Source organism: Rhinolophus hipposideros (genome assembly GCF_964194185.1).
Source record: "Rhinolophus hipposideros genome assembly, chromosome: 19".
Classification (NCBI taxonomy): Eukaryota; Metazoa; Chordata; class Mammalia; order Chiroptera; family Rhinolophidae; genus Rhinolophus; species Rhinolophus hipposideros.
In genome coordinates, this window is record NC_138065.1 from 34,885,945 (window position 1) to 34,906,696 (window position 20,752).

Genomic DNA, 20,752 nt, shown 5'->3' on the forward strand with positions numbered 1-20,752 from the left:
CATATCATCGTGATTTGTTAAACGAGGCACAGATGTCTCTCACACACATACGTTCTCCTCCCACTTCCGCTGCAGGTTCGCGGGCTCAGGGACTCCTTTCGCCGGTTTCCTGCGCGCTGCCGGGAATCGGGCAAGGCCTTGCGCTCCGCCGCACTGGAAACCCCGCCCTCTCAGCGCCGGGTCACGACGTAGGTGTATGGCGCATGCCCAATGCATCCCGAATCGCCGCCGCCTCCCGTGACGTCATCCGGCCCGCTCGCGCACCTCGCGTTATAACCCCGGACGAGGCCGCCCCGAGGCGTGCCGGAAGTGTGGGCGTCCGCGGCCCCGCCCTTTCTGGCCAGACAGACGCCGGCCCCGCCCGTCTGCGTAGGAACGGGTGGGGCGGAAGTAAACCAAAGAAGGCGGGACCTGGAGGATGATCGCCGGCCGCTGGCTCCGCTCAGCTTCGCGCGCTGCCGGTCGTCTGTTCTGTCGGGTGTCCCTCTTGATAGGGAAGCCGGAAGCAGGGCACACGCGCATAGACAGCCTTTCATTTGTGTAGAGAGAAATGCGATTTCCCCTCCAAGCGAACTTTTCGTTAAGCGACGTCTTACAGAATATCCTCACCTGTGGGTTGTGCTGTGAAGTTCTGGGGCCTTTTTCCCCCCACACTTTGACCTGCCTAAGTCCTGTATTTAAGAGGCCGAATTCTGAGAAGTGGGTGCACAAGTGCTGTCCTGGCCACGGTTTGTCGTTGCTAAGCAAGACGAGAAGGGCTAATGGTCGCGTATGCGGCACCCCACATTCGTGCAGCTCCAGCTCTAGAATTGCGGTGTGCCGACTTCACCCGGGAAAGGAGGAGCGGAGATGCAGAGGCTTTTCAACGAGGTCATTAAGACGACAAAGGGTTATTGCACTGAAGGGTTAACACCTCTATCGCTACCAGCGATGTGACCCATACCATGAAGGGAAGGAAGTTCTTGAGAAAGCTCTTACCTGACAATATGGCCCAAATTTACTGATACCTGGGCAAGGCAGAGGCCAAGGGGACTGTGGGCACCTACCCCGGAGATTTCACTTCTGGCTCTGCCTTAGTGGTGCCATCAGACGATGAGAAGAGACAACGGTGGAGTAAAGATGGGCCCCGCCCGGAAGGAGAACCAGCTTGGAGGGTTCCCAGTCTAATGTTGGTTCTTAGCTCACAGGGAATTACTATAGAAGCAGAGACTAGAAACTAATTTTAGAATTTTTTCTTTCCCCATATGTATTTTATTTTACCATGGTGATTAGCAATAAATCCCTAAAATAAATGACTTATTTAGTCCATTCGTTTATTCTATCAAATCTTGGAGAACATACTTGTACCAGACAAACGGCTGGCAGCGAAGTCCAAGACAAACAGTCCCTACCTTCAAGTTTGTCGTCAAGCAGGACTCAGATCTGGGCAATGACAGGGAATTGATTATTCTGAAAGAGGAAGAATGGGGTGCTATGCGAACATACAACCAAAGATCTAACTATATGGGGAAGGGACCAGACTAGATCCAGCACGTGCCCTTCCTTTAACTAGTGGGTTCTTTTTGAGCTAACTTTGGTGGTGGAGAGGACAGCAAAGAAAAAGAGTTGGTGACACCATCTAACTCCCTTTAATCAAGGTGAAGACACCAAGGGAATGAGTGATGTAGCCAGCAAAGGAGATAAACTGTCTCCAAAAGAGAAAGAGCACCTGGTATCTATCCCTCAGGAACAGAGAAAGAGCACAGAGGGAGATCAGGGTAGAGCTCTGCACGCACTCTCCCAGCATTCTAAAATGGTTAAAAAGGGGGTGGGGGGTAGAAGGGGAGGGACTGGGCTATCTAGTTAAGACCACATAAAACCACTCATCCATTCCCCTGACATGTTCAGAAAATTTCATTACAGTCACATACTAAAAGTCTGATGCTTCTTAGCACTTCAGAACACTCTTTTCTACATCCTTTGCCAGCTCACATTGTCTGGACCCCCATCCAGATGAACAGCATGGCTGTTACCATCTCACAGAATAAGGGAAAGGGACCAGCCCAGATCTAACAGCTGCCCTCCCAATTACCCTCAGTCATTCTTTACAGCTTGGAGTTATGCAGACACACACAGGAAGCCAGCAATCAAGATCAAATCCCTCACTTAACCCGCTTAACAGAATGACCGAAAAAACATAGTTTCTATACTTTGCATTGTTTCCTGGTCTTTAGAAGCCCAATTTCTGTTCATAGCTGAGCACCTCACCTTTACGCAGATTTCTTTGGCTCTTACCTTAGCAACAGCAGATCCCATTAGGTCCCATAGAGGCCCCAAAACCACGGCTTAAGCATCCTAAATAAGTAAGTCCCACCGCCAGCTGCGATTGAGTTGAGGTCATAGTTTTTGAAACAAAGCTAGACCAACTTTTCAGCTAACTCAACATTAGTAGCAAGTAGGAGGTGGCTTGGTTTAAGGGTAGCAGACTCGTCATGCTACCCTGAATATGGCCTGGCACAAATAGGTATCAGTATTTGAGAAGATTGGGGCTGCAACTAGAGATTGTTTATCATTGAGGTCTTGGAGTTTAAATCATGTACATGGTTTCATCTTCAAAAAACAAAGGGCAAAAGGGTCAGGGACCAAGCAAAAGTTAAACGATAACGACCAGTTTGTTGCAAAATTCTACACCTTAATTGTTCACACCCAGCTACCTCTACTGGTAAGGGAGACAAGTGGATTTGTGCTAGGTGAGCCTCTTCCAGAAAAGCACTGCCCAGCCCTTCTTCACTCTGGCCTTAACACATTCAACACCCCATTTTTCCCAAATGCAAATAATCCAAATGATAAAAAGACTGTAAGATTCCCCAACGAAGGAAGAATTGTCCATTTCATAGTCAGACGTTTCCTAGATGCATAGTTCACCCCCTGATCTTCTTCAAAGAAGAAAAAAAGAAAAAGAGAGCTCTATCCTCTCTGAAGGCTGCCACTGAGTCACACACACAGTGAGATCTGCGTGGTGGCAAGTTGAACACCACACACCCAATTCTTCCACAGGATCCCTGGGCCTTCTATGTCGATAGTTTCCCTTTAGACGCTCGATTTATGTGCTTTTACTCCACAGGCCAGGTGACTTTCAGACTTTGGCACTTATTTCTATTTAGATATCAAGCTTGGTTCCTAAGCAACCAGCCGGCTCCCCTCCCTCTCACTTCCTCCATCAGGGAGCCAGCTTACGATACTAGCAGAACAGGTCAAACAAAGATCAATCCTGGACAAATCAGTGCTTGAGGGAACTTTAATGAAAGCAACAAAAACGTGGAACAAGAACAATGCAGAAGGGTTCTGTTCCAGGCAGTTTTGCCTTGAACAAGTAGAAGGAAGTCATCAAGTCAGTTTTAAAGCTGGCATTATTTCAGGCATCATTCCAGCCCCTTCACTTTACAGTAATGAATCTGAAGCCCAGAGGTTAAATGACTTGGTTCAAGGTCACACCGTTGGAAGCAAAGCGGGAGCTAGAACCCTGGTGTCCAAGCTCCCAGGCCAAATTTCCTTCTACTACATTATACTACCATTGGGAGGTTTAAAAAAGAAAGGAAAAGTACGAAGGGTGATTTTTCCATAAATTAAATCAACTTTAAAGAGCGAGACATATTTGGACAGTCAGAGACTACTAACATTGTTAGAAAGAAAAGAGGTTTAAAAAGCTAGTTAAATCTGAATAATACAAAATATCCATATGTACAAATGGTAAAAAACAGAAGGAAGATGGCATTTATGATTACTGAGCCGGTAGGTCAGGGGGCAGTTGCATGCTGGGGGTGGGCTGCATGGGCTGCCAGCTTTCCTGGGTTTGGAGGATGCGGTATAACTGCTTCAGCTGAGCAACAATGTTATCTTTGATATCTGGAGTTGAGATCTGCAGGCGGACACTGCCACTGTCAAAGGATCGTGTAAAATCACCAGAAAACATCTCGTAGATCATTCGGGCCACGACCGGAATGACCTGTTCAGGACACAGAGCACACAGGTAACCGCTAAGGAAAAGGTATTTTTAAATAGCAAGAGGGACTCAAGGTTGAAGGAAGGACCAGTGAGGCCCTGGGGAAGCCCCACCCGCCCACCCCACTCTAATGTCTAGATACAGGATATGCTTTCATCTCTCTTAAACGTCCTACTGAAGTTCACTTTAAAAGTTGGTTCAAATGAAGGTAAAGAACCTAGATGTAGCATCACATCACATGCCTAAATAAACAGCTGCTTATTTAGCAAGACTTTTACCCAAATTAAATCGATTGCTTGTCTTGTTGCACAAATCCAGGGGCCGAACCCAACTAGTCTTGCTGCCGCTGCCTAGAATAAGGTTATGTTCTTAAAAGTAACTCAAAAGGTTTTTGTAAGAGCTGGAAAGAGTCGTATCCAGTTAGGTTTCAGCAAGACTGTAATGTCAGTAAGAAAATGAAAGGTAAGATCTCCACTAAATCAGTCAGCCACATTGAGACCTGTATTTATTCCCTAGCTTGGTCCTACTGTACAACATACAAAGCTTGAGTCTGCTACTCCATCTGATGGGACGCAAACCCACACAGGCTGATGGACTCTACCCTGGACAGAGGGGCTAAAGCATTGATAAAAAGGCAAAGAGTTGTTGTTACATCCTTATCTCCTTACCTGAACCAAGATGAGTTTCCTTTCCAGGGGTTTCCCATCTGGCCATTCTTCCCCAAAGCATAAGTAGATCTCAAATGGCGGCTGCTTCTCTATCTGTCCTTTCTGGTGGGCAATGAGATCTGCAGAAAGTGGAAGAACAAGTTCAGTGTCATGGGTCATTCCATATCCCCTCAGTAAATATCACTTTTATGCTGCCCAATATGGTAGCCACTAGCCACAACAGATGGCTATTAAATTTAAGTCAATTAAAATTTAATAGTTTCTTAGCTACATCTACATGCTTAGTAGCCACATGTGGCTAGCGGCTACCACACTGAACAACACAAATACATACAGAACATTTTCATCATTTCAGAGGATATCACTGAACTAGACTTGGGGTTCACACCAAACTACAGAATTCACAACTCAATGCTCTCCCTAAATTTATCTGATTGACTTCACCACTCAGATACTTCCCAAAGGAGAAGAGTGTACGTTTTGCTGATTATGATGAACAGGGTCACCTTCCAAAGTTAAGGGTAAGCTGGCGGCATTTGGGAAGTAATGACAAGGTTGTTTCCCTCTTTTGCCAGTAAAAGAGCCAAAACTAACCTCAAAATATCTTCCAAGTACATGGCATTGGAGTAGAATGCCCTTCTTTGTTGCCCAGGTCACTTTCATTTTGCAGAACCAAGGTTCTCTTCTACCTCGACTTTTTCCAGAATAAATTTTTTGGCTAAGATCTTTCTTTGCAGAGCCAGGAACGGGGGGGAAGGAAGGAGAAAGACATACATCCAGGGAGCAGATCCCACCATCAACCTTCTGAAAAAAGACTCACCACTAAGGAATGTTTCCAGACAAAACAGTTTGACCTTCTTTTGTCTTTCAATCAGGTTTGGGGCAACAAGCGATGGGGCACATGGCCCAGACCAGTACACCTTGCACTGGCACAGCCTGATGGCATAAATGGCGTGACCGCTGACCTCCAGGATCAGTCCTCTGTCCATGACATCTAGCAGCTTGCTGGTAAATAGCTTCTGCTTCTCATTGGTGATATGCTCTGGACCTGGGAACTTGACCTGCTCCAGGCTGACAGGACCAAAGAGCTCCTCCTGGTCAGGCATGGGACCCAGGTCTCCATAGAAGAGCCGGCAGCCCTGGGGGTTGCTCACAGTCATGGTCTGCGCATACTCCTTCCCACGGTACTGAAACTTGATGTCCAGGTCAGTCACTGCAAGGTGAGAGAGGACAGTAAGAGTCCTACTGGGCTGCCTGTTCATCCCTAAGCCTCACACAAGTCCGTCAAGATTAAGGCACCTTTCAACCAGCATTGAGGAAGGTCACTGCCATAGTTATCCTTTCTGCAATAAAGGGAGACATCAACATATCCCTGAAATAGTCACTCAAAGGACTGCCTTAGAGCCAACAGGTCAAGGTCCATCTCTACTATCTCTGTTCAATCAACGCACCATAAAGGCTACAACTTCTCCAAGCAAAGTTCTGTGTCCTGGTCTCCCCATTTCATACTGACTGAGTCTTTACATCAATAGGCATTGGAAAAAGCAAAAAGCTAATGTATCTGTTTATGTCTCATTTTTGGCTTATTGTTTAAAGAAACAAGAGGAAGAACAAGAAATACCAAGCCATCTTGCTGAAAATTACACACTGAGCACACACTGCGGATCTGTCCCAACAATATATCATAAAAGGACATAGTTCACAGCAAAGTAAATTTTCACTTAGCATTGAACCTATGGTCTTGTCAAAACTGTTAGCCTCTTGGACAAAACTCTAGCACTCACCCCACCACCACCACCACCACCATATGTAACCTAAAAGGGAGACGGGACAATGACATTGATTCTTCATTGAGATAAATTTGTGCCGAATTCAAAACAGATTTTTTCTTAGCCCTAAAGCCCCTCAAAATTCAAGAACCTCCTTGAACAAATCAATGGCCATTAACCTCCCTATCCCACAACTGGTCTTGTCCCCAAATCCCCTAACCAAACTGATAAACCCAGGCCTCCCACCCAACCGAGGTAAGTAACCTGGAGCTGTAACCAATCAGAGCATCCCTATGGGCAATTAGGTATGGGCTAATGTTTCTTTACTTCTTCCCTGGTGACTCATCGTCAGCTGGCCAGGAACCAAACACAGAGGGCACCTGTGGGAATGGTAGCTATTCTGTACAAGGCAAAGAAATAGAGGCAGAAGGCAGACAGCAGGGCAGGAAGGGACTATCATAAGAGCTAAAGACCCATCACTTACTTGGAAGAGAGCTGATCCATAGCTCGGGAGAGCTATAGAAGGGCTGTATAGGAGCCTGGGGTACTTCCATCTCCAGAGGTTCAGTTTTGGGCCACACTGTTTCAGGGCTACAGTTGCCCACACTGCAGTTACCTACACTGCAGTTGCCCACACTGGCTGGTGCCATGGGAGAACCTAGAACAGAAGGATGTGGTTGAGTAGGCAAGGGGATCACACATGCACATCACCTGGTCTGAGGTTCTAAAACCTAACAAAGGTAACAGACTGGAACACGGCTCAATGTGGCAGCCCATTCCTGATTCCTACAACTAACACAGTGAGAAAGAAGGTTCCCCTGCTTCTGCTTCCTAATTATATTAGTACTACCATAAACTCATAGGTCTGAAAATCTGCATTTGCTGAAGATACACAAGTGAGTTTTCTCTGAGGTTAAATTAGTATGAGCATGAATGAGAGGTTCCCTGTAGTCTGACCCTACAATCAGACTTAGTCTGACCCTTAGATTTAGTCTGACCCTAAATCTGACCCTAGAAATTAAATGGAACATGGTTCTCTTCCATAAAATGAACTCAACTGAACGAGTTGATGAGCTTCAAGTAAGTGTTAATTTACGGAAATTCCATTAAAAACAAGCAAACACTTTTACATGCCTAAAACATCTGGAATGATACCCAATAACCTGGAAAGATCTACCCCCTCCAAGAAAGGGACTGGGAGATTCAGAGCCAGGATGAAAGGAAAACCATTCAACTGATTACCTTATACTGTTATGAATTTTAAATGTAAGAGTATTATTTACTCAAAAGTATCCAATGAAAGCTTTTTTAAAGAGAATGAAAAACCCATCCTATTTCTCTGCTATTGTCAAAGTTGGCTCACTCCAAAGCCTACAGTTTTCTCCTCCTAGCCTCACCTCTTAGGCATCTATTCTTCAACAATTCTTCTTCCTCTGTCCCAACAGCTCTGAAATCACAGAGGTTAATGTTTCTTTGACCCTTTGTATATAAGTCTGGTTAAATCTATGCACCCATTTTACTTTTTTGTTTTTAATGTATGTCCCACATCTTTCCAAAAAGGATCCAACGCAGCCCATAAAGTAAGACCTCACATTAACTGGAGTCATCCAAGGACTTGGGGGAAAGGATCCCACATTTCCAGGTGCCCAACTCTTAGAATTTCATTAAATGGGAATGTAGCATGTGGCGACATTGACCTGAAAGAGCTCTATGATATTTTTAACTCATCACCTGGTTGCAAAGATATAAATGGCAAGGTAAGTGAAGGAATGCAAGGGGACAGGGCATCAGAGTCATTTCTTAATTCTCAAAGCTAGGGGCATCACCTGGAATAGAGTACTCCAAAATCCTAAAGGAATCATCTTTTTTTTCTTTTTTTAAAGATTTTTTTTTTTTATTGGGGAAGGGGAACAGGACTTTATTGGAGAACAGTGTGTACTTCCAGGACTTTTTTCAAGTCAAGTTGTTGTCCTTTCAATCTTAGTTGTGGAGGGTGCTGTTCAGCTTCAAGTTGTTGTCCTTTCAATCTTAGTTGTGGAGGGCGCGGCTCAGCTCCAGGTCCAGTTGCCGTTGCTAGTTGCAGGGGGTGCAGCCCACCATCCCTTGCGGGAGTCGAGGAATCGAACTGGCAACCTTGTGGTTGAGAGGATGCGCTCCAACCAACTGAGCCATTTGGAAGGCAGCTCAGCTCAAGGTGCCGTGTTGAATCTTAGTTGCAGGGGGCGGAGCCCACCATCCCTTGCGGGACTAGAGGAATTGAACTGGCAACCTTGTGGTTGAGAGCCCACTGGCTCATGTGGGAATCAAACCGGCAGCCTTTGGCGTTAGGAGAATGGAGCTCTAACTGCCCGAGCCACCGGGCGGGCCCCGGAATCATCTTGATATACTAAATTTTCTAGGTAGCACAAATATCTCATTTGACCCATAGCAGCCAGCTGGACCTAGAAAGCCAGTGAAAAGTTGCTCAACTGAATGCTGCCATTTGCCTAGGAGCATTTCAGTGGACAGTTCAAGTGAAGATCCTGCAGAACAATTCTCCTTGTGTTTGAGCATCCTCGGAATGTACAATGGGACCTGCTCTGTCACACAGTGACCTCCCAAGCTCTCAACTCATCTGTCCTGGGAAGCTGAATTTAAAAAGTCCACAAAAGAAAAATCTCTATCAGAGCCTAGTACTGACAGCTGTAGAAGCCACAAGTTGCTATCGTACAGCCTTAGCAGAATAGACCCCATTAAGGAAGTGACACAAAATTTACACTGAGGGAAATAGCAAAAGAGTTTGCCTACAATTCATAAAAATGATGTCTGCAGGTGGCCTGAAGGAAATCAACAAAATACATAAAACCTGATGGATTTGAATATGGGATTGAGAATGAATTAAAAATGTTAACTTCTCTGAATTATCACATAAGAATCAGAAGATGATCTCTATGCTTAGAAGTCACCTCACTGGGGTAACTGGACCAGCAGAGTTCCCTTGCGTATGACCCTTACTTGCTAATAGACCAGCAGCCTGGCCACAGGGTGCTGTCACTGCTCCCAGTACAGTGGTACCAAGTTCAAAGCCCCTTACATCCTCCCCATCCCTCTGTACCACCCATCACCCCCATTCACCATTGATGTTCAGGAAGGGGAAGGTGTCCTGGATGGGAACATGGTGCTGGGACTGATCGAGCTCATCTTCCTCATCTTCTTCATCCACATCATTATCCTTCTCATCCCACGGAGCGGATCCAGTGGATCCTACCAAGAAACAGACACGCAAGCCCGCAGTGAGCGCCTCAGGTTACACTTTTAACCCTGCAGCTAGCTGACCCACTGCACAAGCCAGGAACTGCAAACACAGAGGGTCCCCAGTTTCAGTGTGCACCCTCAATGCCCCAACCAAAAAGAGTGGAAGCCGAGGCTGTTACTAAGCCCTGCTTCCAATTCCTCCTACAGACTCCTAATGTAACCTCTCTTCCCCTCCCCTCTTCAGGAGCTGCAGAGCCCCTTCCCTTCTCCAGAAATCTCTTAATTCCTACTCTAACCCTCTTCCTACACATTAGCACCCCTGTTAGGGACTCAAGGACACTCATTTCTCTCCTCTGTAAGCTTAATGGGAGAACAGACCCTTTCCTTAGGGCAGGGCCTCACTAGATTTGCTGGAGGACAAGTCTAAATTATCTGCCTCTTAGTTGTTCTTGTTAGGATTGGGTAAACAGGAGGAGCAGGTGATATTCTCTTAGCGAAAGTATCCTACAATTAAATGGTCACTCACCACAACTTTCATAAAGAGAACTTAATAGCTTTTACATGTCATGTCAATTGATTCTTACAACGGCCTTTGAAATAGGTAAAAAAGATGAGCGCCCACATTTTACAGATGAAGAAACTGAGGCTCAAATGCCTTGATTCAATGTCCCACAAGTAGTGAAGTGATAAGAGCCGGGTTTAGAACTCAAACCTTCTAAGTTTTAATTCCTCCTTCTTCTAAACTACCCAGCCTCTCGTCTCGGTGTCGAGTCCCAAGAGAAGTTATTTTTACAGTAGAAAGCTATACTCCCTCTACTTTCTAACACTTCACTATTCCTCTAAGTGAGCAAGATTTTGGTGAGTTTACATCTTCTGCTCTCTGGGTCCCTCCTAGGGACAGGCTTTCTTGCTTTGCAGTGAGTGCCAGTCTTAAATGTAATAACCCAGGCAATTTTCAAGTCAACTATCTCTTCAAGAGTCCAGACCAAAACATGGCATACTGTCCACCTTCTCCCCAGAAACTGGGGCCTCACCTGGGTTAATGATGGAGCCCTGGGGCTGGGGGATGTCACACACTTGATATATCTTCACCGGGTTCATGGGTACCTCCTTGGTGCCATCATACATCAGGTTGAATTCCCTGCTCTTGTTGAGAGCACAGCGGAGCTGGGCCTTCCATTTAGCCGGGTCAGGGTCATCCACCCCTTCCTGGTACTTCCCTGTCTCCACAGCCCAGGCCTGAAGAATAGAAAACTGCAGTGAGTGCCTATTGTCACCCAGACACATTGGGGAGTGTGCACACCCTGTCTCATACTGTGTTTCCCCAAAAATAAGACCCAGCTGGACTATCAGCTCTAAAGAGTCTTGGAGCAAAAATTAATATAAGACCCAGTATTACATTACATTACATTATATTATATTAAACCAAGTCTTATACAGTAAAATAAGACCGGGTCTTATATTAATTTTTGCTCCAAAAGATGTATTAGAACTGATTGTCCGGCTAGGTCTTATCTTCAGGGAAACAGGGTACAGAGACACACACACACAAAACCCACCTGACTGCCCCACCATCCCAACGCCAATTTACAGAGACTGCTGCAGGAAACACCACCCTCGGGACCAGGCAAGACAGGGCTGAGGGAAATTAAGCCACAAGCAAACATAGTGTCTAGAAAGGAGGAGCCTTAGCTCAAGAGTTAGTGCCAGGACCACCCATTAACTAAACTAGCTATAATGAAGGGTTGAAAAATAAAGTCTGAAAACAATGTACACCAAAATGCTAATGGTAACTTCAGATAGCAGGATTTCTGGTCTTCTTTTTTGTTATTTTTTCTTTTTTGGCTTTCTTGCTTTTGACATGGATAAATTATCTAATAATAAGGCAAGGGGAGATGACATATGACATGAAGAGTTTTGCCTTGCTATTCCCTCCCCCTTCAAACTTCAATCTGATGCATAAATAGTTGTAGAAATCAAGTGCCTTAGGAGAAGCAGTAGGCGGACAGGAAGCACACGCTTGGGGGTTCAGCTTGCTCAGCTTAAGATCGAGGGCCTCAAGTCCTAATATACCCACACCCCCCTGCTTTCCCTATTTCCTCAAACTCCCACTTCACTGGAAACATTTTTCTAGAAACACCAGTGGCTGGTGGCATGGGCTAAAACCACTTTGGCTCCTCCTCTCTGGTTCCTCCTTCCAGGTCTAACAGGCATTTAGGTTTCTGCTCACAAGGTATCTATTCTTGCCCATCGCTAACATACGCATATTCTCAGATCTCTACGCTTTCTCCAGGAGTCAAGTATGTTCTGATGCAGAAAAGGGGGATATCCTTACAGGGTTCTCCAGATCAGGAAGCACACAGCAATTTGTTCAAGCTGGCAGGACATATCACTCATCCAGTCCCAACTCCCACCCTCTGCTCCTGACCGAAGACTTCTTCCTCAAGCTGAAATGGAGTTGTTCTGCCCCAGCCTTTGGTATCTCTGATGGACACAGTAACTCCCTGCACAGCCTCACAATCATGAGGAAGTTTCTTCCAATAGCTAATCTAAACCCTTCTCCTCCAAATCAGACTCACTTCTTACCGTCTTCTCAGACTAGGGGGCTCCTCTATTTGTTGTGAAGTATGGAATGAAGAGGTTTGACGAAGTTGTGCCACCCCAGGTGGCTGAGCAGGCACCTTTCCATCCAGCCCCCTATAGGGGATTTCAAACTCACTGGTCCCTAGTGTCTGAGGAGCACATCTCCAGTTGTGCCTCATGCTCCCTGGCCTCACTGCGTCTTCTGCTTTTCTGATCTTCTGTGCCCACTCCCACTCTGGCCCCACCCAACTGGCTTGGGCTGTGCTGACGCTGGCTCAGGCCTGCAAATTTCTGTGGCTCCCTAAATCTCTGCCCCTTCACAGAGAGCAACTAGATGACCCCAGAACTATAGCCTCGGTCCTTTTCCTCACAACTGAGCCATTTCCTGGGCCCATTAGGATGATACAGAGAACTCGAGGCCGACACAGCAGAAGGTAGCACCTGCCACATAGCCATATCATTATGATTTATATATATCACTTGTTCCATCCATTCTGAGTCATGCTTCTGAGATCTTGGCCCTGAGCAGGTCCCTATGTCTCTTCCTAAAATGGAAATAATCTCAGCATTTTTATGGTAACTGATCAGTCCCTTCCTATACATTCTTTCACTCAATTTTCACAACAATCCTGTGAGGCAAACAAGACACTGGGTTCATCCCCATTTTACTGCAGGGGAAACTAAATTATGTGACATGCTCAAGACCACACATGCGATTGATGGTAGTAGGATCTGAAGCCAGGTCTTCCAACTCCCAGACAGAAGGGGCAGTATGGGAATGGGGCAGCAGATAAGTCTGGACTCACATCCTGACCCCACTACTTATTGGCTGTCTGATTTGGGCAAGCTACCAGCCCTTCTGAGACTTAGCTTCTGCACCTACAACATGAGGATAACAACTCTCTTATAGAGTTGTCAAGAATTAAATGAGATAATGGACATAAGAGTATGGACCAGGCACCCACTTAATTCCAGTGCCCCCTGCCAAAGGCCTGTCAGAGCTTGGTTCTGTGAAGAAAACCTCACTCTTCTCCTGAATTCCAAGGTTCTCCCTTAGCATTCTGAAAATAGATCTACAGATATAAATAAGACAAAGCAGCTTCCCACAGCCACCTTTTCCTCAAGCCCTACGCACGCAGACCACTCTCCTGAGTGGGGCTTTCAGGAACCAGCCTCTTCCCCCTACGGCCAGCCACCACCAGACAATTCAACAGCAAACCCAGTTTCAGACCAAGGCTACAATGGAAGGTCAGCTGGCCAGGACAGGCCCATCCCCCACTCCACCCCAACTCAGAGTTGGTGCTGGTTTACAGATATTGACCTACCACTTTTACATCATTATTTAATTTTTAAATTGAAAGGGCTCATTTCCTTTCCAAGTACTATAAGGCCACTTTTCTCTCCAACTGTTCTCACCACACCTGTCATAACTAACTGAGATGGGTGGGAAACATCTTCAGGATGGCTCTCCTTTGAGATGTGACCCCACCTTTCCAGATCCAACCTCAGCAAGAAGCTGGAGCATCAATCTTGAGAGGCCATGGTAGGGCCTGGATTTCACTGGTGGCTTCCCAGCTTACAGTTAGGAAAGAAAAGGATGAACTCACTTCTCCGTGTCTTAGGGGTACAGGAACAAAAGCTTCTCATGAGATGGAGGGCTGACCAGCACAGAGAAGTTGGTCTGGAGCTGAGGCACAGGCTCCAGAATCAACAACCACATCACATCCCTCCCCACAACCAGCTTCCCACCTACTTCTGTCTCCAGTCAAGCTTTGGTTTCACTTAAATTTTGTAAAACATCATGTGATTACATCTTGTTTTCAGTTAAATAAAATTATTCTCATATCAGAGCCATTTTTTGTGTGTTTCAATGTAGGTTTATTTTAATTTTAAAAAAATCTTTTCTTCAGTTACAGCTGACATACAATATTATATTAGTTTCAGGTGTACGACATAGTGATTAGACATTTACATAACTTACGATATGATCACCCCGATAAATCTATTACCCATCTGACACCACACATAGTTATTACAATATTCCTAACCATATTCCCAATGTTGTTTTTTTATTTAAGAAACCATACTTGTAGAATTAAAAACTTATAATGAAATAACCTTTAATTTTTAAACAAAGGTTATGAATGAGGCACAATATTTTAATACCCAAAGAAAAACTTGCAGAGGGCCCTCTACACCCATCCTACAGGCTATGTTAGGAGCCTGCTGACACTCAATAGTTCTCCCTGGTCTGGAGGGTCACTCTCAGGCCTGAGCATCTCCCTTCACAGTAAGAGCCCTGAGTGAAGGAAGAGGAAGAATCCATTACTGACAGGAGCTTTTAGAACAACTCACAGGAGTTTAGCCAACTGCACCTGGGACCCTGTGGGATGTGAGTTGAGTACTTTGGATCAGTGGGAAAGAATAAATGACCTCAACCATTCTAGATGTGCCCCAACAAGAGAAATTACTCTGCCTGCTAAATTTGGGCACTCCATCACAAACATTCTGTTGCCTCAGCATTGGGGATCTAGTATATTCCTCACACCAAAAGAGATAACAGAACAAGAAAGCAAGAAGGTCTGCGAGAACTGGAAAACATTTCAAATCAGATGGTAGAAGTTCTTTACCTTGAAAATGGTGTTTTCCTCCTCTTGTTGGGGGCTATGCCGGGTGGCATGTTTCCAGGGAATCTGGAAGCGTTTGGAATCCCTGTGTAGCCAGATGAGCCCAGGGTACAGGCCACTATCCACCTGGGCCACCAGCCAGGGCTTCAGCCGAACTCTGCGGGGGTGGAGGGCCATGATCTGGGGGGGGATGGGGAGAGCAGAATTAGGCCAGTCGCTGGGAACTTTTCCCAGCCACTGTTCCCGTACGATAGAGCTACAGTTTCATTAGATTACAGCAAAGAAACTAAATATGGGAATAAACTGTGCCAGGTGGGGAAGAAAAGAAAAAAAGGTTAAAAGGTTCTTTTGATTCTTATTCCAAAGCCATTTATACTTCATGCTGTAGCCAAATCAGACTTATCGTGTAAGTAGATCACATTTCTTCCATTTAAATCCTGAAGCAGAAAAATAAAAAGATGATGTCATCCCTGCTGGAACACAGTCCTTCCTGAAGAACCAAGGATTTTGGAAGAGAAGGAAAATTGCTCTTTTCAACCTCATCTCAGGAGAGGGAAGAAAAAAGTTATGGAAACAGCAAAGAAATGGGCAGGGACCTGAAGCATGCTCCCTCTTTAGACAAGACAACTTCAGGTGAATGGGAATATTTTAGTAAGAAATGACAACATCCTGGTGAGAGAGAAATAGGCAAGGGGCAAGGTTCCAAAGTCCTCACTTACATAAATGAGCAGGCAGTGTGTCCCCGGGGTTCTCAAGAGCTGGGCCTCAAGACAGCTTTCCTTTCTCTGGGCCACCCAAAGATTCTGTACCAAGAAAAACGGGTCTGAACTCATTATCTGCAGAACAATCCAGAGTGTGGAGGAGAAGACTTGGGAATACTAGAGACAAAGGCTCTAAGAACCCTGCCCTCAAACTGAGCCTGGGAAAGCTCAGAAGCCCTAGAATAATGGAATGCCACTGTTCCTAACCCTAGAATACCAGAGACAGTTAGAAGACAAGCCCTGTACTGCTCGGCCAGCCTCCTCAACTAGGTCTGTTTATTTCCCTACAGAGGCTGAAGTGGATTGACTGGTTGCAGGAGCCAGCCTGGGTAAAGTTTGCAATTGATTCTCATAAAAACACCCAGGCACAGCAGATAGCAGATAACATTAGGCAGCAGCTAGCACTCACAGCAGGAAACAGAGGCCTGCCCAGATTGGATACCTGAAGGAAAAACCGGTCACTGGAGAAATGTTTCCCTGTGATGTTGTGTTTAGATTTCTTTGGTGTTCTTATTTTACTTTGTTTTTACTTAAGGTAAGAAAGGGATGCCTGAAAAGATAGCATTCATTCAACAAATATCTTTGGCCATGCATCAAGCACTATGTTAGCTAGTCACTAACAACTAAGCTCAATGTTTCCATCAGATTCTTTCCTGAAGAAATCCACATTGGAACTGCTCAAGCCCCACAAAGGCTGGAGGAGAAAAGGAAGATAAATAAGTTACCTTCACATCCCAAAATTCCCCACCTAGATCATGGTCCAGAAACCAAACCAGCTGAGTCAGCGGAAGGCTCCCACTCAGGAGCGTAGCTGAGGGGCTGGCCCCTAATGCCATTTCTCTCCCCAGCCCTACTTCCAACCAACGGGAAAAACCCAAACCCAGCTCAGCCTCTGGCACTTTAAGAGCAAGGCAGGACCTGCTCTCACCTGAGCCTTCTGACCCAGTTACCAAGTCCTGCAAGTGAAACCTTCCCCCTGGGAGTACAGCTCACAGTGGGCAGGTGAGGTTGGCATGCAGTGTTCAAATGCCCCCCACCCCCACGTTCTTGGCCTTGGTTTATGTTGTTTTGTAGGGCAGCAAGACAAGCCATCAAACCACGGAGAACATTTACCTTATAAGGAGGAGGGATCACATATTCTCCCAAGGGCAAGTTCTACCTTCTCCTCCTCAGTCCTAGCCTACTGGAAGGGGGATGGGGAAAGGGAAGGAGGAAGATAGAAAAACAGACAGCAAACCAGTCAACCTAGAGAGGGGCTTGTGACAATTTCCACTGCAATGCAGCAAAGTCCTATGTCTGGGCCTGTCAGACTCTGAAAAGCACCTCTGACGGCTCCTGGACTTCGAAGAAAAGTGCTTATCCTGGTTGATCCGCAGCCCATCAAGAAAAAAGAAAGGCAACCAGGCCAACACAAGGAACTACACACAGTGATGGGGAAGGAGAAGCAGCCACCCATAGAGATCAATGATTAAGATCTCAAGCCCTAGGTTCTCAGCGTTCTCCCAAGATGGCAACATACATGAGCAACCGCCCCAGCCTGCCCTCCTCCATGCCCCACCTCCACCACTGCTAACCTCTCCACCTTCTGAAGGTCAGCCAGGATCTCCCCCACCTGCCATCCAGTAACTAAGACTCTAAAAATAGGCAGAGAGGGAAAAACTGGAAGCAACCAAATAACAGAGGAGAATGGCTAATTACACATTCACAGGCTGCAATATTAAGCAGCCATTAACAACAGGGTGTCTGAAAAATTTTTATTGGATTTGGGGAAACATTTACAGTATGAAATTAAAGGGGAAAATTCAGCCTACACCATCTCCATCTTGTAACATAATATGCACTTGAGCACATATGCACATACACACAAAATTTTAAAAAGAGAAAGAAAGAATACACCAATGCAACAAGACATTCATAATGGCTACCTGGTGATAGGATTGTGGGTGAATTTTACACTCACCTATATATTTTTTTATATGATTCACATTTTCCTACAACAATATGTTTCTAATTATAATTTAAAAAAAAAAAAAACACTACAAGTAGTATTTTTTTAACCACAGGAAGCTAAGATATTCCATGGCCACTAGGAGGCATAAAAAGATGATGGCCTTCAGCTGATGAGACCAAGGTAACAACAATCCTTTATATCTAGAGAGGCTTTACCGTTTTTACATGCGTTTTTATCTAATGTGTCTGGAAGACACAGATCCTCATGAACTGGAAGTGGTATTATTTTCATCCCCATTTGATAGCTAGGTTAACTGAGGCACAGAAAAGTTAAGTGCTTTACCTGGGGACTGGATCCAACACTCCTGAGTCACAGTGTGCTGTACCGAATGTTACCACTGCACCCAGTCTTCCAAGTCCCTCCCTTCCACACACTAAAAGAGTAAACCAGAAACATCAACAAAGATCCCAGCAGCATGGAGGGCCAATGAAGTGCTTAGGGAGAAGACTGCATGACACCCACCCTCAGACACACCTAAATGAGAATTCTCCTTCAAGATACTCTCACCGCCCAAATCCCAATGCCCAAAGAACAACCAACCTTAGCCTGGTTGAAATCAGCCCTTGGAATCTCTAGCTTCCATCACAGAGAAATTCAAGGTCTGTGTGTCCAACAGGTATTTACCAGCCAGAGAACAAAGATGTTAATCTTCCCCTCACACGGGGCATCGAGCAGGCACACTTTCAACCTCCCCAAGGCTCTAACCGTCCTCCTCTCACATCCCCATCGCAGAGAGCAGGTCCTCTATAAATACCCCACTGCCACTTCTGCAGCCCCTGCCCAGACAAGTTTCCAGGCGCACTGCAACCCCAAAGCTGAGATTTGGCTGTCATTGGTTTTCCTCAGCGTAAAACACACCTGCTATCTCTTGCAGACAGGTCTCAGTGGTGGTCCTGTTTTTTCTCTTCCTCCAGGATGGAAGTGAAATGTCAATCTCCAGATTCCCCAGTCTTTCCTCCATTTATTAATAGTTCAGCCCTACTCAGGGGTAAATTCTGGGTCTCTGGCCATAATTCCCACACTCTTCCTCCCTGTTTGATTGAAGCTGGGTGGGTGGGTGATGAGAGGGAGATGCAGGTTATTGGGTGCTGCTGTCATGCGTTCCTTACACATACCTCTAACCCTAAACTACTTTCCTAGGTCTGCACCAGCCTTCACTAACTGGACTCAAGTGCCTTCTCCCTCTCCCTTCCTTGGCTTCCACTTTTGACATCCACCTAGAGCAGGGCTGGGGCAGGGATGACCCTTTTACCACCAAGTAGGCTCCCTGTAAAGTGTGGCACCCCGGGCCTCCTTTCCAGTCAGGTCTGGGAGGCTTTCCACATTTCTCCACACCCGCCCTCCAGCCCCTACAGGCGAAGAGGGCCTCACCCCCCAGCAACCACGCCCTGCGCCACCTTGCCGAGCACCTAGCTTGGCCACTTGGAAATCCATGGATGTCTCCAAGGGCGGGGGCCTGACGGTACTAAGCAAATTCAAGGAGAGAAAAACTGGCTCAAGCTTTTGGCCTCCGCCACCCCCAATTTCGCGAAACACCCACCAGGACCAAAAGCCTGCGGGCCTGGGAATTCCCCTCTTGGGGACACAGGGGCCGGCGGCCCAGCAGCAGGTAGGACCGGAGGGTTGGAGGCGCCTTAGCTCCATCCGACGGTGTGTGGGTAGGGGCCGAGAGCGGCACACTACGGTTGGGCGGGGAGGGAAAGGGAGTCGACAGAGCGTGGGGTCGGGAGGGGCCCAGCGCTCCAGGGCTAGGACCGCCCAAAAGCTACCTGGAGCTAGGCGACAGGCACCCAGCCCCAGAAGGTATCCGCAAACGAACAGCTGTCCCGAAGCAAGTTTTCCCAACTCCACAAACTCTGGAGCGGACCCTTGTCCACCAGCGGGCGTGTCCCCCCCTCCCTCAAACTAGTCTCCAGAAGTTGCGTCCCCACCTTTCCTCAATCCGGCTACCAGAAGCGGACGTCCCTCCGAACCTAGTTCCCCGGTTGAGATCACGGGTCGCCACCGCACTCCTCCACAGGCTGGGCAATACCTGGCTCCGCACAGGTGGGGACTGCGGGCTCTGCTCTCTGTCCCGTACCGACGCTTACCTGCTCCGCCCAGGTGAGCCCAGCTCACGTCAGCGCTTAGCCCTGGACGCCGCAGCCCCCTCCGCCGCCTGGCCACGCCTCCTAGGTGTAGCCACGCCCTCCTGCGTGCAGGATTGGCGGGTTGCAAGAAATATGATACTCTGTGTTCCCCGGCGGCCCAGCCCCGCCCAGCCCCTGCCCCACCGCTCTCCTCGGCTTCTTACCCCAGCTGAGAAAATTTCCAGACTCAGGTTTACACCTTATGCCTGCGGGGCGGGGCGGGGGGTAACTGGTGGTCTAGGGAACCGGAAGCGACTCGGAGGTCAGAGCTAAGTGTACAGCATGCCTCCCCTCCTTCATGCCCCATAATTATCCTGCGGTAGGGAGACAGTTAACCACAGATAAGGGTTTAGAGGTTCTGGGTTGGCCCTATTACCCGTGGGCCTGTGTCAGTGGAGCAGCATATGCAGAAGGAACTCAGAACACTTGTCCCTTTTAGGGGAAGCCCTGTGGCTTCCAGGGCAGACATTCTGCCTTTACTCTGCCTCTTACCTGTGTGACCCTGGCTAAGTTACTTAGTTTCTTGGTTTCAGTTTCCTTATCTGTTCAATGAGAATAACAGTTCATGCCTTTTCCCTCTCTGGTAAAGATCACAAGCAGGGCTTCTAGAGATAGAGTCAAACCCCAATTGTTCATCTCAATTCAAACTATTGGAATTCAAACACCAACTTCATTTGTTACTACGGACGGGAACGTTTCTTATCTGTAGAATGAGGTAAATAATAGCCCCCACCTCAAAGGGGTGTTATGGGAATTCAGTAAGTTACTACATATAAGTGCTTTGAACAGTATTTGGAACTTACCAAGTGCTACATAAATACTTGCAATTTTTATCCGTGTATGAGGATAAAAAGTACCATATAAACAGTGCCTCACAGAATATGATGACATCTCCTGTTATTACCTGAAATCCAAGGCCTCTGTGTCCCCTAATAGGTGCTTGATGAGAGTTCCTTCACCTTTCCCACTGCAGTGAACCTCTGTCCAT

At 46.7% G+C, this 20,752-nt stretch overlaps 3 protein-coding genes across 12 annotated transcripts in view; all 3 read right to left on the reverse strand.

Moving 5' to 3' along the window:
• The window catches only part of LAMB3 (laminin subunit beta 3), a 144,705-nt gene extending 144,584 nt beyond the window's left edge, over positions 1 to 121 (reverse strand). For both annotated transcript variants that reach the window (XM_081025839.1, XM_081025836.1), the window contains exon 1: positions 52 to 121. The gene's annotated coding sequence lies outside the window, so the exon portion shown is untranslated. The remainder of the gene's footprint in view (positions 1 to 51) is intronic.
• LOC308487515 (UPF0739 protein C1orf74 homolog) overlaps positions 1 to 180 on the reverse strand; it is a 50,404-nt gene extending 50,224 nt beyond the window's left edge. Inside the window, exon 1 of one of the 2 annotated variants that reach the window (XR_013991713.1) lies at positions 52 to 170. The gene's annotated coding sequence lies outside the window, so the exon portion shown is untranslated. Of the gene's footprint in view, positions 1 to 51 lie in introns of both variants that reach the window. The other variant, XM_081025858.1, reaches the window with a different exon arrangement.
• Positions 181 to 3,249: 3,069 nt separating this feature from the next.
• On the reverse strand, positions 3,250 to 19,814 carry IRF6 (interferon regulatory factor 6). 8 transcript variants are annotated; one of them, XM_081025395.1, is made up of 10 exons: positions 19,567 to 19,795; positions 18,494 to 18,680; positions 15,583 to 15,666; positions 14,867 to 15,043; positions 10,688 to 10,892; positions 9,534 to 9,662; positions 6,904 to 7,077; positions 5,471 to 5,863; positions 4,651 to 4,769; positions 3,257 to 3,985 (listed from the first exon to the last, which is right to left on the reverse strand). In XM_081025395.1, exons 4-10 carry the CDS (start codon positions 15,038 to 15,040, stop codon positions 3,761 to 3,763), a joined length of 1,419 nt encoding a protein of 472 aa, XP_080881521.1. In that variant the 5' UTR covers positions 15,041 to 15,043; positions 15,583 to 15,666; positions 18,494 to 18,680; positions 19,567 to 19,795; the 3' UTR covers positions 3,257 to 3,760. The 8 variants fall into 8 exon arrangements, with proteins under 8 accessions (XP_080881520.1, XP_080881521.1, XP_080881524.1 ...); XM_081025398.1 differs by having other exon boundaries at positions 18,494 to 18,543; positions 19,567 to 19,732; XM_081025394.1 differs by lacking the exon at positions 18,494 to 18,680 and having other exon boundaries at positions 3,250 to 3,985; positions 19,567 to 19,778.
• Between the last annotated feature and the right edge of the window lie 938 nt (positions 19,815 to 20,752).